Genomic DNA, 16,040 nt, shown 5'->3' with positions numbered 1-16,040 from the left:
AAATTACATTAAAATAAATATATTTTATAAATAATAAAATTATTATATTTTTTATAACTTATTTTTTAAAAAAATTTATTATTATCTATATATTAAAAATATTAAAATTAAATTTTAAATTAAATTAATTTTAAAATTAAATTAAATTAAATTTTAAAAATAATTTTATATGTAAACGGGGCGGGGCGGGGTGGGGCAATACCCGAACCCGCCCCGAACCCGTCCCGGGTTTAAAAAAAAATCCCAAACCCGTTCCAAACCCGTTTAATAAATTTTAACCCCGTCCCATTAGGGGCGGGGCGGGGCGGGGCGGGTACCCGAAAAAACCCGCCCCGTTGCCATCCCTAGATAAAAGGTATAAGCTGAAGTGCAAGCAGCTGAGAGATTGAAAAGCAATGGATTACACCCCACTTGTTCTTCTACTTCTTCCTTGCTTTGTCTGGTTATGCTTCCATTTCCTCATCCTTGGCTCCACCCATCGGAAATCCTTCCAAGCCAGGCTTCCGCCGGGCCCCCGCCCTCTACCCATCATCGGAAACCTCCTTGAACTCGGCGACAAACCCCACCAATCACTCACAACTCTTTCCAGAACGTATGGCCCTCTGATGTCTCTCAAGCTAGGAAGCACCACCACCATAGTCATTTCCTCACCCAAAACAGCCCAAGAAGTACTAAACAAAAAAGACCAGGCCTTCTCCAGCAGGACAGTTCTCAATGCCATCCAAATCCAAGACCATCACAAGTTTTCAATGGTCTTTTTACCCGCGTCTGCTCATTGGCGCAACCTCAGGAAGATTTGCAGCATGCAAATATTTTCCCCGCAACGTGTTGAGGCCAGCCAAGACCTGCGTCGAAAAGTTGTGCAACAACTTCTAGAGCATGCCCGTGAAAGTTGCAACAGCGGTCGGGCAGTCGATGTTGGCAGAGCAGCCTTCACAACCGCCCTCAATTTGTTATCGAACACTTTTTTCTCTGTTGATTTGGCTCACTATGATTCCAATTTGTCACAAGAGTTCAAGGACCTTATATGGAGTATAATGGTAGAAGCTGGGAAGCCTAATCTTGCAGACTTCTTTCCGGGCCTCAGATTGGTTGATCCACAAGGAATACAGAAAAGGATGACGGTTTATTTTAATAAACTGGTAGATGTTTTCGACGGTTTTATCAATCAAAGGTTACCGTTAAAAGCTTCTTCCCCGGACAACGATGTACTAGATGCCCTCCTCAACCTCAACAAACAACATGACCATGAGTTGAGCTGCAACGATATCAGACATTTGCTTACTGTAAGTATCATACCTTAGGGTTTTTTATTCAGTTCTAGTACTCTCCTTTTCAGTTCAATTTTATTCCAGCGCCTCCATATATGACCATGACCATGTTGTCTATGCTTTTAAATAATGAATACTGGTCAGTGCTTTGCTAATAGATACAAAAAATCGTACATTTCTCAATTATAGACCGCATAAGATGACAATTCCAATTTTCCGGAAATCATGACAGCCGTCCCCTCAAAATATATCATATAAAGCCGTATGGAGAAGAATTCATTGCATTTTGTTAAGGCTTCTGTCTAATGGGGAAACTTTTGTCCTTTGCGGAAAACTAGAACAGAAAAAAGTGTTAGGAAAGAGCAGTGCCTCTACTTCATAATTGATATGTAATATTCATTTTCTCCCCATCCCTTTAGTGCAGTGGACTTTGCTTGGATGTGTTGACATAAACCATTATAGCTCAGGAAAATGTCAAGACACATTATGTGTACCCATCCTATAAAATTCACACAGTTGGATTTGAGATCCGAAAGAGTTATGTGATATACGGAAAAAATAACATCCAGTGCCATAATATATAGACTTAGCGTGGCTATTTTTTTTTTTTTTGGGTTGAAAGACTACTATTTTAATTAATATATGTACTATACAATCTTTCTCAGGACCTATTCTCTGCGGGAACTGACACCACTTCGAGCACGATAGAGTGGGCAATGGCTGAGTTATTAAACAACCCTAAAGCGATGGCGAAAGCACAAGATGAACTCAGTCAAGTAGTGGGCAAAGACAGGATAGTTGAAGAATCAGACGTCACAAAGCTCCCTTATTTACAAGCAGTAGTAAGAGAAACCTTCAGGTTGCACCCACCCGTCCCATTCCTGGTTCCTAGAAAGGCCGAAATGGACTCAGAAATATCAGGTTATGCGGTGCCCAAAAATGCGCAAGTACTTGTCAATGTGTGGGCTATTGGCAGAGATTCGCGGACGTGGTCGAACCCAAATTCGTTTGTGCCTGAAAGGTTTTTAGAGTGCGAAATTGATGTCAAGGGCCGAGATTTCCAACTCATTCCCTTCGGCGCTGGAAGAAGAATCTGTCCTGGATTGCTGTTAGGCCATAGGATGGTGCACTTGATGTTGGCTTCTCTTCTTCACTCCTTTGATTGGAAGCTTGAAGATGGTATGAGACCGGAAGACATGGACATGAGTGAGAAGTTTGGATTTACATTACGAAAAGCCCAACCTCTCCGGGCTGTTCCCACCAAACCATGATTTGGAGAGATTTGGAAAATCTCATACGGATTATCATATTATACATGTAGTGTCTTTATTTATTAAAGTTCCTGCAATTATGCAGCATGATTAACAAAAAAAAATTCCTTCCCTGTCAATTATGCAATTATGCAGCATGATTAATAAAAAGTTCAAGCTTGCCTAAGCTTTGCTCTCTGTCTCCCCACTGGCTTTCTTTATTCTTAAAATAAAGATGATTCATAGGGCGGAAAATCTCTTTTGACAATCTCTTTTTTAACATTCTTTAAATGTCACACATTGAAAATGAACAGATGTCATAGGGTCTTTAAATTTAGTTCGGAAATAGAGGCTTGCAACATGTGGAGCATGGCAGAGAATAGTGCAGTGGGGCTTGAAATATGACAACTCACGTGGGGCCATAGGTAGTGGAGAGTGGTTCAGTGGGGCTTCTATAGGCTTGAAACAAGACAACTCGGGTGGGGTCAGTAGTCTTGAAGTGGCATTTATATATACATATCTATCTCAATCCGTCTACATCACACTTCTTTTCTTCACTTAACTCCAAGATGTGAGAGGTGTGAGAAAAAGAAAAGAAGGTCCCTTTTGTAGAGCCCTAGGGCCAATTATCCAATGACAATAATCGTGATTGAATGAGCGGTGGCTGAATTGTAAACCATTTTGATAAGGTGATGATTGTGAAAGCCAAGACTTTTGTGATTGGGCAAAAGGCCTTACACAATCATTTTCCATCCACCATTCCAAAGGACTCAAATATTTCCTACTTCCGCGGGCAGTGGACTCAAAGAGCTAGGTCGTCTTTGTTTTTTGGGTCAATGGAAAAAATCTAAATCTTTAATTTTTTTTATTCAAATAAAAGTAATCCATTTATATAAACTATTATAATTAAACTAAATATATTAATAACAAATTTATTTTAATTATATTAATTGATATTAATATGCTACTTTTAATTGAATAAAAAAATTTTAACATTTTGATTTTTTTTGTTCAATATAAAAACAAACACCACCTTAATACAATCTTAAATCACTTAAGATCATAATTATCGGTGATTATCCCTTTGACAATATTTTTAAGAATAGTTTTTTAAAGAATGTTTGTTTAAAACTAATTTTTAAGAATAAAATTATACTAAAATAGTTACATTAATATATAATAAAAAAAGTTCTCAAAGCATTTTCCTTATTAAACCTTATTTTCAAAACAAATTTTTAAAATACCATTTTCAATAAAAAATTTATCATAAGTATTTTTTAAGTTTGAAAATTGTTGTTTTAAGAATAGTTTCCAAACATCTCCTAAATTACTTTAAAAAAGACCACTTTTATTTAAATAAAAACCTAAAATTAAAGGAAATAGTGATAACTAATCTTCTACTAAAAAGGTAAGATCACATAGAAAAGAAATAAAATATGATGATTTTTTATTTTTATTTTTTTATCAATATATCCTTAAACTGTTCTTTTGAGGATTAGTAAAGAACCATTAAGGCAAGCATACATTATTGTATATTTTTCTTTTAGGGTATATTTTTATAGGTAAAAAAGTTGAATGATATCCGATAAATCAATTTAATAACTTAATTTAATCTAATAACTTAATATTATAGATTAAAATAAAAAACAACTTTAAGTATTAAGTCAAAATAACTAATTCGTTTTTTTTTTTTATCTTAAATTTCTTTTGACTTATTTATGCATGTTTACTTAGAACATATTTTAGAACTATGACTTTATATTCACAACTCATTTTTATAATAAACATTTTTGGAGTTAACTTATATATCTATAATACTTTAAATATAAATATTTAACAAATAAATTTATTACTTAATATCATTGAAAATATAAATATTAGTTAAAATTGATGAGGCTAAATATATAAATTTGATAATTTAGAATTAATTTTAAATTAATGTTATCAAATAACATTAATACTTATAATAAAAATGAAGTAATAAGTTTCAAATCAATAAACAACCTAAAAATAATTTAATTAAAATTAACTCAAGTTATAAAATTGTAAGTATTAAATTTTATTAAACACCCTTTGCTTCTTTGAATGATAATATATTGTTTTTTGGATAGTGTATTTTTCCTCAATATTTATGGTTTTTCATGATAGGTTTATTAAGAATTTTGTCCTTTCTTTTGGTTGTGGCCCATAATCTTTCAAAACAATTTTTGGGATTCGTAGTCAATTTCACGAATAAAATGCCTTTATGGGTGAAGCTCGTCAGCATGGTGATTATTATTTTTGGTGTCTTCCCTATCAAGGTAAGTTTCATCTCTGTGTTTTCATTCTCTTATATACGACACTTAGAGTTACTTCAAAAAAATTTTCTTGTTTTGGTAGAAAAATAATATATTTTATAAAATATTTGAAAAAAATTTATTTAAAATTACTTATAATATTTTTTTGAGAAATCATTAATTCATGATTCCCTCGTAAAAAAAGTTTTTAAAAAATTATTTCAATTAAAAACAAAAATAAAAATAAAAATGCTCTTAAACACACTCTTAATCAATCAAATTCCTTGGTTGAACTTATGTTTTCCCATGGTTTCTTCTCTCTATCTTTTACCCTATTAATCTTTATTTAAATGTCCAAAAATTCATTAATTTCTTTGGAACTCCTCAAACCCAATTATGGAAACCGGATATTGTGGAGGAAAATGAATACATTTGGCTAAAAAATCTTCATCTTTGTACACATATGTCACATTCAGTTTGATGCATTTATGAAATTTGTTATAGTTATTAAACTGAATTGACCTAGAAAATTTAAGTAAACAATCAATTAGAAGTCAGTCTTGGAGTTTCTTCTTGCACACATTTTTCTTGGGCTTTCATGTAGAAAACATTGGTAAGTGCAAATTGCAAATTATGATCAATGAAACCTTAATTCTAACATTGCTTTGTATGATCAGGATCTCTTTGTTGTGGGAACTGACACGATTTCAAGCACAGTAGAGTGGGCAATGGCAGAGTTACTATGCAACCCGAAAAAAATGGCAAAAGCTCAAAAGGAGATCCGAGGAGTCCTTGGGAATGAAGGGATAGTTCAAGAAACCTTTCGGTTGCACCCACCAGCCCCACTGCTAGTTCCCCATAAAGCTGTAACTGATGTAGAAATATGTGGCTTCATACTTCCAGAGAATTCACAGGTACTAGTTAATGCATGGGCTATTGGTCGAGATCCAAGCACTTGGTCGAATCCAAATGCATTCATGCCTGAGAGGTTTTTAGAGTGTGATATTGATGTCAGAGGCCGAGATTTTGAGTTGATTCCATTTGGTGTTGGAAGAAGAATATGTCCTGGAATGCCATTAGCTCATAGGATGGTGCACCTAATGTTGGCCTCTCTTCTTCATTAATTCCCTTGATTGGAAGCTTGAAAATGGTATGAAACCAGAAAATATGGACATGAGTGAGAAGTTTGGGATTACATTGCAGAAGGCCCAGCCTCTACGGGCTATTCCCATGAAGGTTTAATTTTATTTTTATGGTTCCATGTAATTAAGTAGTACGTAGGAGTTCATATTTATTTTGCATCTTTCATTTTCCACATCGTGAATCAATCTACGAAAGTGATATAAACCTCTTTTTTTTTTTGACCTTTTAGTGAAACGCCATTAAAAGGGTGATTTTAGTAGTGGAGTTAGCTGGAGGGCTCAATTATTGCAGATTATTTCCCTGCTTTTAGATTATAAATTTACCCACACGGTACTAGGCGAACCATGAAAAGTTATGTTTTTAGTGATATTTTTTATGGCATCATCAATCAACCGTTTCAATTACTAGATGGCCTCCTTAAAATCACCAAGGAAAATGAGAATGGCTGAAGCTGGAGTGATGTAATACATTTGCTGCTTTTGGTGGGTACATATATATACATATATACACACATGTAGAGCAAAGTTGATTTTAATGGAATTTTTAATTTACCATATGATTGGGAAAAGTTTAATCTCATACAAAACTTTTAAGCAAAAATTGTTTTAATAGAATTTTTGGTCGTATCTGATTGTAGAATTTCATTGTGGCCAATCACATTAGTTTTTCCTATTTGATCCTAGTATTATGTTCTTAAAACCAAAAGTTTTTGAAAAAAAAAAAAATTCTTATCCTTCAACAAAAAACAAAAATTAATGTTTAATAATAAAAAAATAGAAAATAATTTTTTTGTTCTTAAAAACAAAAATAAAGTGTTTTTAGAGAATATTTTTTAATTATTTTCGTTTGTTTTTATGAGAATTGTTTAAAAAAATAATTATATGAACATAAAAAATAATTAAAATAAAGCACTACAAATAAATTTATTTTTAAAACATATTTAAAAATATAGAAAACAAATTAAAAACATTTCAAATTCCCAAATAAACTTTCATTTTACAAAATATCAAAAAATAGCTATTAAAACTACTTTAGAAAATTATTTTTCAAAATTGTTTTTTAGAACACATCAATGTTTTTAAAAAATATCCTTTAATTATTTTCAATTATTTTTTTCTATATTAAAAAATAATTATATAAATATAAAAGGATCAATAAAAATAAAAATAGTATATAAAAGTTGTTTTTAAAACATATTTAGAAGTATAATGCATTATAAGCTCAAAAGAAACTTTTATTTCACTTTTATTTTACAAAAACAAATAGTTTTTTGGAAACCACTTTTCAAACATAGCCAATGCTTCTTGTGGATTAAAACGTACCAGCTGCATGAACAGCAATGTTTTCATTACCAGCTGCATGCATGAACAATGTTTTCATTATCTGCCGCATGAACAATGTTTTCATTGTGGGAAATGAACTTGCATCACCATTCATCGAATCACAATAATGTAGATTCTTTCAATCTAAAAAGTTAATGAAATAAGTCAAAAGTTGTCTATTCATTATCAAAATAGTGTGGATCCTTTGAATCTTAAAAGTTAATGAAATAAGTCACACATTTTATGGATGTTTAATAAAGTTTAATAGTACTTATTGTGTAATGATTTAATTTTAAATTAAAATTTTTTAAGTTATTAACTTAAAACTTAATACTTATTTTTTATTTTTAAGTATGAAGATTGTTTAATAAAATTAATTTTAAATTATTAAATTGACATATTTATTTTGATTAGTTGTAAATAATGTTTATTATTAAAAAATTTAATTAATATTCATGTTCATAAAAAATAATAATGAATATGCTTTTATAGCTATTAAATATATTTTCATTAGATGTGAGCAAATAAGACAAAAACAAAATTTGGGATTAAGAATAAATTAATTATTTTGATTTAATACTTAAAGTCATTTTTAACTTTAAGTTATAATATTAAGTTATTTTAGTTTAATTTACTTAATAATTTAAATAAAGTTATTAAATCATTTTAAATAATTAAATTGATTTACCAAACAATCTATTCATTCCCAAATTAATATGAATGGGAGGAAACATTGCACCTCAAGCAACATTTCTTTAAGAATCTTTTGGTATAGAATATAGAAAAATATTTAATTTGATATTTTTTTTTTCATGATGAAAGGTGTAATTAATTATACTTTTATAAATGTTTAATGTCAATATAACCCTTGAGGAAAAAATAAATAAAACTTAAAAGAATGTTTTGATAAATCAACTTAATAACTTGATATGATTTAATGACTTATTTCAAGTCATTAATTAAGTATGTTTGGTAAAATAATTTAATTCCACAATTTAAAATAAAAAATGGCTTTAAGTATTAAGTTAAAATAATTTATTTATGCTTAATCTTAATTTTTTGTTTAATTTACCCATGTTTAATGAAAGTATATCTAATAACTACGATTCGTCTTTTATAGAAAATATTTTTTAGTTATTTTATGAATCTACAATATTTTAAATATGAATATTTAACAAATAAATTTATTATTTAAAATTAGTGAAAATATAAATATTAGTTAAAATTAATGAGGGTAAATATATTAATTTGTTGATTTAGAATAAATTTTAAATTAATTTTAGAAAACAACCTATAAAAACTAACTAATAAGTTTTAAGTTAAAGTTAACTTAAGTTATTAAGTAATAAGTATTAAATTTTACGAATAATTTAACTTATTTATTAAGTAATAAGAATTATATTTTATTATTCACCCACTTAATATTGAAAAGAATAAAAAATAAAAAAATCAAAAGTAAATATTTTGATGATTTAATAATTTTCAATTGAGTTTACCTTTATAAATCTATAAACTTATGTTTGGTGGCTAGAAAATACAAAGATTGGATAAAAATGTTAAGCAAAATAATTTTCTTATATTTGATTATTTCAAGAAATATACAAAAGAAAATCAAGTATAAAAATAAATAAAAAAGTTAAAAAATTATAAAATTTTAAATAATTTTATTTTTATATTAAAAAAAATAAATTAGAAGTAATCTATAAAGTAATCGACTATGATTTTTTTTTTTCACTTTATTTTTTCTTCAATGAGAGCTTTTGGCTATTGTCAAAGTAATTCAGATCAAACTTTGTTCCTGAAGAAGCAACATGGTAAGATTACAATACTTATCGTATATGTGGATGACATAGTAGTTACATGAAATAATTCTGAAGAAAGAAAAGTTTTGCAAAATTATCTATTTAGAGAATTCGAAATGAAAGATCTAGGTCATCTGAAATACTTTTTTGGGATTGAAGTTTCTCGATCAAGTGAATGAGTTTTTTTGTCTCAAAGAAAGTATGCCTTAGATCTTTTACAGGAGACTGGAATGTCGGGATGTCAACATGTTAATACACCAATAGAAGAAGGTTTGAAATTGTGTGTTGAGCCTAATCAAGTATCAACCAATAAGGGAAGATACCGGAGACTTGTGGGGAGATTAATGTACTTAGCTCATACAAGACCAGATCTTGCTTATGCATTAAGTGTAGTGAGTCAATACATGCATAATCCTGGAGAGCAACATATGAATGCAGTCATGCGTATTTTGAGGTATTTGAAGAATGCTCCTAGGAAAGGAATTTTGTTCGCTAAAAAAGTTGATCATCAGAGTATAGAAGTATATACTGATGCTGATTGGGCCGGTGCAATGAATGATAGGCGATCTACATCTGGTTACTTTACCTTTATAGGTGGTAATCTTGTGACATGGACAAGTAAGAAGCAGAATGTTGTTGTTCGTTCAAGTGAAGAAGTGGAATTTAGAGGTATGACTCTAGGACTTTGTGAGGCATTATGGCTAAGACTCCTCTTACAGGATTTAGGTTACCTATCTAGGCAACCAATCCGATTATTTTGTGACAATAAAGCCGCATGTGACATTGCTCATAATCCAGTACAACATAATCGTACAAAGCATGTCGAGGTGGATAGATTCTTCATTAAGGAAAAGTTGGATGATAAGATTGTGGAATTGCCTAAGATTCGATCAGAAAATCAATTGGCTGATATCCTCACCAAAGTTGTCTCAAGTCAAGTGTTCTCAAAATTTTTAGACAAGTTGGGCATGTGTGACATCTATGCACCAACTTGAGGGGAAGTGTTGAGATATTAGGAATGCTTTCCTTATATCATTCTTTCCTTGTATCATTTAGTGTTGAGATATTAGGAATGTTTAAATATTAGGAAAGTTGAGATATTAGGATATTAGTTGTTATTTACTTATATTATTCTTTCCTTGTATCATTCTTTTCCATTTTTAGAATGATGATTACCCTCTATAAATACTCTGTACATGAACAAATGAAAGAATGAATGAAAAAACTACCATTTATCAATTTGAAGATGGTATATGCTCCCTTCCTCCCTCTGCTCCGTTTTTTTACCGTTCTTGCTCCTCCTCCAAGCCTCTCCCCAACGGTCCTTGAATCTCCCCTCCGGACCCAGGAGAACATCCTCTCCACAGCTCCTTAATAGCCCCAGTTGGCCTAAAAAGAAAGGCTCTCTTACTTGGCCAAAATGAGGGGTCAACAGTGGAGCTGGCCTTCTTCGTAAACACACTTGCCACCAGCTAGACCCACGAGAATGAGATTAAGGTATAAAGATATAAATTAACAATGAAATTAGGGTAGAAATAGTCAAATCTAAAAATATATACGCATCATCTTCTAATTAATGATACATTTTTTTCGATAGGTAATATAATTAGCTTAAAAAATAATAAAGAGAACAATATTAAAATGCAAACCATACAATATATAAAGGAAGAAGGTAAAACAGGAAAAAAAAACTAAAGAAAAAACCCAATGGATTACACCACACTTCTCCTTCTATTTTCCTTTGTATGGTCATGCGTTAAAGTGCTCACTATTGGCTTCACCAATAGGAAATCCGGTGTGGCCAGGCTTCCGCCAGGTCCCCGCCCTTTCCCGATCATCGGAAACCTCCTCAAACTGGGCGAAAAACCCCATCAATCACTTACAATTCTCTCCAAAACTTATGGTCCTCTAATGTCTCTCAAGCTAGGAAGCACCACCACCATAGTCGTTTCCTCATCAGAAGCAGCCCAGGAAGTGCTAAACAAAAATGACCAAGCCTTTTCCAGCAGGACAGTCCTCAGTGCCATCCAAGTTGCCGACCATCACCATTTTTCAATAGTATTTTTACCAGCATCGGCTCATTGGCGCAACCTCAGGAAGATTTGCAGCATGCAGATGTTTTCCTCGCATCGTGTCGAAGCCGGCCAAGCCATGCGGCAAAACATTGTGCAACAGCTACTAGGCCATGCTCAGGAAAGTTGCAGCAGCGGCCGAGCAGTCGATATTGGGAGAGCAACCTTTACAACCACCCTTAATTTGTTATCAAACACTATTTTCTCTGTTAATTTGGCTCACTATAATTCCAATTTCTCACAAGAGTTCAAGGATCTTATATGGAGTATAATGGAAGAAGCTGGAAAGCCTAACCTTGCAGACTTCTTTCCGGTTCTTAGATTGGTTGATCCACAAGGAATACTGAAAAGGATGACGGTTTGTTTTAATAAACTTGTCGAGGTTTTTGATGGTTTCATCGAACAAAGGTTGCCATTAAAAGCTTCTTCGGCCAACAACGATGTACTAGATGGCCTCCTCAATCTCGACAAACAACATGACCATAGGTTGAGCAGCAACGATGTCAGACATTTGCTTGTGGTAAGTATCATATCTTAAGGTTCTTATTGATTAGTTCTAGTACCCTCCTTTTCAGTTCAACACTACATATGACCATGGAAATGAAATCATTTTTTTTTCTAAACCAGCATCGTGCATGTTTCCTGAATATGGTAAGTGCTTTGCTAATACATAGAAATGTTATATTTACTCTGCGTCTCGTATATTGGTAAAATAAGGAAATGCTTGATCTTGGAAAGTAAAGGGAAAAAATATTTTAAAAATAACTCTTTTTAAAATATATATATATATATATATATATATATATATATATTTGGGTGTTATAAAAGAAGGTGAAAAAAATATTAAAGAAAAAAAGGGAAAAATGTTAAAAGGTTTTTCTCCCTAAATTTCTTATGTAAAAGTGAGAAAAAACGAAAGTGCTTTGTTGAATAATTTAATTTAATTTTTGTCAATTTTTCTGTAGTGTTTTTTTTTTTTTTTTTTTTTTTTTATCTTTCATTTTTCTCTCCCTCCAAAATTTATGAGAACCCATTTGGAGCAAGAATTGGAGCTGTACAATCCTACAACCATACAGGTATTTTGAGGTTTTCTTTACAGAAACATATGCTTTGCACTCCAAATAGTTTTTTCCAAATGGGGAAACTCCTTTGTTGGAAAACTAGAAGGGAAAAAGAGTTAGGAAAGAACATCATCACTTCATAATTGATGTGTATATATTCTTTTAGCGTGGTGGAATTTGCTTAGTGGGTTGAAACATTCTAGTTGAAAAATGGTCTGCCAATTATGACAGGTAGTTTTTTTCCAAATGGGAAAACTACTTTGTTGAAAAACTAGAAGGGAAAAGGAGTTTAGAAAGAGCAGCATCACTTCATAATCTATGTGTATTCTTTTAGCGTAGTGGAATTTGCTTATTGGGTTTAAATAGTCTAGTTAAAAAATGGTTGATTTGTTGACTAGATTTCTGGATAAGTTATTAGAAAACAATAATCGATGGCGTGGATCTTTGAAAAACCGAAGGCGGCTATAGCTTACATCGATGTGATGCCGTAAATTAATATGTAGTATTCTTTCTGATATTAGTATATTACTCCATGGCAGGACCTATTCTCTGCGGGAACTGACACTACTTCGAGCACGGTAGAGTGGGCAATGGCAGAATTGTTAAACAACCCTAAATCAATGGCAAAAGCTCGAAGTGAGCTCGGCAAAGTCGTAGGCAAAGAAAAGATGGTTGAAGAGTCAGACATCTCAAAACTCCCTTATTTACAAGCAGTAGTAAAAGAAACCTTCAGGTTGCACCCACCAGTCCCATTTCTGGTTCCTAGAAAGACCGAAATGAAGTCAGAAATATTAGGCTATGCAGTGCCAAAAAATGCTCATGTACTTGTCAACGTATGGGCTATTGGCAGAGACTCCACGATATGGTCCAACCCTAATTCATTTGTGCCTGAAAGGTTTTTGGAGTGCGAGATTGATGTCAAGGGTCGAGATTTCCAGCTCATTCCATTTGGTGCTGGAAGAAGAATCTGTCCTGGATTGCTATTAGGCCATAGGATGGTCCACTTGATGTTGGCTTCTCTTCTTCACTCCTTTGATTGGAAGCTTGAAGATGGTCTGAAACCAAAAGATATGGACATGACTGAGAAGTTTGGATTTACATTGAGGAAAGCCCAACCTCTCCAGGCTGTTCCCATCAAGCCATAGTATTTGTCTTTATCTAAGAACCAACTTGGATAAGTATATATTTTAAAAAATATCATATTGATTATATTAGATTATGAGAAAAAGCATATTTATTTATTAAGTTGCTGAAATAATGCAGTGATTAATAAAGAAAAATAATGTTTGCTTCACTGTCAATGTACCATGTTGGTATAACTTCGAGTATTTTGTATTGTTTCACTTGAGGTAGGATGGAGGGAAGAAAAAAATAAATAAAGTTTAGGGACAAATTTTGATGCAGCAAAATACGAGAAATACTTCCATTGTCAACCAAATCGCATATACCCATGAATAAAAAATAAAGAAAAATACGAGAATTTTATGTGATAGGTAAAGAGTTTGTATCTATTATTTTTTTTTTTTAATCATTTTATGTTTTATGGTGAGACTATAATTGTGAGTTTTTTTTTTTTTTTTTAAAAAAACAAGTTTTATTATTGTATTTCTTCTTTTTCCTTTGAATAGTGGATTGTTGATGGTTGGTGCATTCCCGATGATTTAATAATTGTTAATTGAGTTTACCTTTATAAATTTATAAACTTATGTTTGGTTGCTAGAAAATATAAAGACAAGAAAAAAAGTTAAACAAAATATTTTTTTTTATATTTGATTATTTCAAGAAATATATAAAAGAAAATCAAGTTTAAAAAAAAAGTTAGAAATTTATATATTTTCAAATCATTTTATTTTTATATTTAAAAACTAAAATAAATAAATAAATTTGAAGTAATTTATTATCTCGTTGAATTTTTTTTTTTTCACTTTTTCTTTTCTTTTATATTTTCTTTTCCTTAAATTATATAAGAATCAAACATACTCTAACAAGTTTATTCCAACTTGAACTTTGGGTAAAGTTATCTTTTAACTAAATAGAAAATAACAATTTTTTCTTCAATATTTTTCAAAAACCAAATATATAAGTTGTAAGAGTACTTTTATATATTCCATGAATAATTGTCTCATACTTTTTCTAGAAATTAGAAACAGTAAGTAGAATTTTAAATAGCTAATTTCAAAAAAGTGATTGCACCCGTGAATGGTTGAACACCAACCTTCGATTCACATGTTGCAGATAAGGTGGAGCTGGCCTTCTTCGTAACCACACTTCCCACCAGCGAGACCCACCTTCCATTTCAAATGTTATCATGCGCTGAAAGACAAGGACCTGAAAACTCCTTATCTCTCCGTACTTTTCAAACTTCAGCATTTTATACACGTAATTCATCGAAGAAGTCGCATCTTAATCAAACGGAACATCTGGACAATGTTTTAAAAACCGGACTAGTCATTGAACCGGAAAAGTTACCGGTTCACGGTTCACTGGTCGGACCGCCGGTCGAACCGCTATCGAACCGGTGACGTCATAAATATATATTTTATTATTTTATATAATATAAAAAATTAAAAAATTAATAAATTCTATATAAATTTTGACAGCATCTATTTTGTTTATTGAGTAACTTGAGTTTTGTCACAAAATTTTTTACCTGTAGAAGTCATCAATTATCAATTATCATATATGATATTTATAACACAATATAAGATGTTATACATTCATAATGTCAATAAACTCAATATTTATCAAATAATCAAACCATTACTATCTATAATAACCAAATTATCAAAGAGTTGTTAACTTAACACATTGTCCATAACAAATAATATAAATGTCAACCATAGGTCCACAACACTTAAATAATTACTCAAAATAAAAACATAACATGTCAATGTTTGAATATTCATGAAGATTTTTGCATACTAATAAATATAAAATCCATGTCTTCATTTATTTTGGAAATTGGAATATGGAGATTGAAAATGAGCATTTGGAAAACCAAAAATAAAAATAAAATAATTTGAACCGGTTTTTTCCCTCAGAACCGGCCGGTTTGTCTAGTTCATCAGTTGGACCGCCGGTTCAACCGGTCCAATCCCGGTTCGGTCTTCATCCGGTCTAATGACCGGATCGAACCAGAACCATGACCGGCTGGTGGTCCAATCGGTCGGACCGGCCGGTCCGGTCTGGTTTTTAAAACCATGCATCTGGAAACTAAAAGATATATGATAAGATTTAGGTGATGTTTGTTTTTTTTTCTTAATTTTAAATAGAACTTTAATGCTTCATAATCTTAAATATTAGATTATTTATTTTTGTAGTATTTTATTTTTATTAAATATTAAAAAATAAAAAAAATCAATATGATATTTTTTCTATTTAAAAAAATTATATATTTTGGTTTTTTCTATTCAAGAAAAAGTTTATAATAAGTTATAAAAAAAAATAGAAAAACAAACAGTCTAAATTCTGAAAATAAATTATTTTCAGTAAAAAAATAAAAAAAACAAACACCCTCTTAGACAGCTAAATAATGATAAAACAAAAAATAAAAATAAAAATAAAAGAGTATAAGAATACAAGTTAATAATAAAATTAGGGTAAAAATAGTGAAACCTAAAAATTTATAGGCTAGTGGCATCGTCTTGTTGATGTACATTTTTTGATAGGTAATATAAACTTAAAAAATAATAAATAGATCAAGATTGAGACGCAAACTATACAATATGTAAAGGAAGAACGTAAGACAGGAAAAAAAAATGAAAGAAAAAACCTAATGGATTATACCACACTTCTCCTTATATTTTCCTTTGTATGGCCTTGCATTTTTTGATTTGTGTGATT

At 31.1% G+C, this 16,040-nt stretch overlaps 2 protein-coding genes and 1 pseudogene across 2 annotated transcripts; all 3 read left to right on the top strand.

Moving 5' to 3' along the window:
- Positions 1–375: 375 nt before the first annotated feature.
- LOC117931631 (cytochrome P450 76T24-like) lies at positions 376–2,719 on the top strand. Its single transcript, XM_034852624.1, has 2 exons — positions 376–1,286; positions 1,937–2,719. The coding sequence occupies exons 1-2, from the start codon at positions 396–398 to the stop codon at positions 2,540–2,542; spliced, it is 1,497 nt and encodes a 498-aa protein (XP_034708515.1). The 5' UTR covers positions 376–395; the 3' UTR covers positions 2,543–2,719.
- A 2,761-nt stretch (positions 2,720–5,480) lies between these two features.
- LOC117931722 lies at positions 5,481–6,039 on the top strand (annotated as a pseudogene).
- A 4,732-nt stretch (positions 6,040–10,771) lies between these two features.
- LOC117931888 (geraniol 8-hydroxylase-like) lies at positions 10,772–13,342 on the top strand. Its single transcript, XM_034852963.1, has 2 exons — positions 10,772–11,656; positions 12,737–13,342. The coding sequence occupies exons 1-2, from the start codon at positions 10,772–10,774 to the stop codon at positions 13,340–13,342; spliced, it is 1,491 nt and encodes a 496-aa protein (XP_034708854.1).
- The last annotated feature ends 2,698 nt before the right edge of the window (positions 13,343–16,040 follow it).

The sequence above is a fragment of the Vitis riparia genome, chromosome 15 (genome assembly GCF_004353265.1).
Source record: "Vitis riparia cultivar Riparia Gloire de Montpellier isolate 1030 chromosome 15, EGFV_Vit.rip_1.0, whole genome shotgun sequence".
NCBI classification, from domain to species: domain Eukaryota; kingdom Viridiplantae; phylum Streptophyta; class Magnoliopsida; order Vitales; family Vitaceae; genus Vitis; species Vitis riparia.
This window is presented reverse-complemented; position numbering and strand designations above follow the sequence as displayed.

Bases quoted from the DNA above. Each gene is read 5' to 3' on its own strand.
- LOC117931631 (XM_034852624.1), top strand. From the start codon at position 396: ATGGATTACACCCCACTTGTTCTTCTACTTCTTCCTTGCTTTGTCTGG. The intron at 1,287-1,936 runs GTAAGTATCATA...AATCTTTCTCAG, and splicing joins ATATCAGACATTTGCTTACT to GACCTATTCTCTGCGGGAAC.
- LOC117931888 (XM_034852963.1), top strand. From the start codon at position 10,772: ATGGATTACACCACACTTCTCCTTCTATTTTCCTTTGTATGGTCATGC. The intron at 11,657-12,736 runs GTAAGTATCATA...ACTCCATGGCAG, and splicing joins ATGTCAGACATTTGCTTGTG to GACCTATTCTCTGCGGGAAC.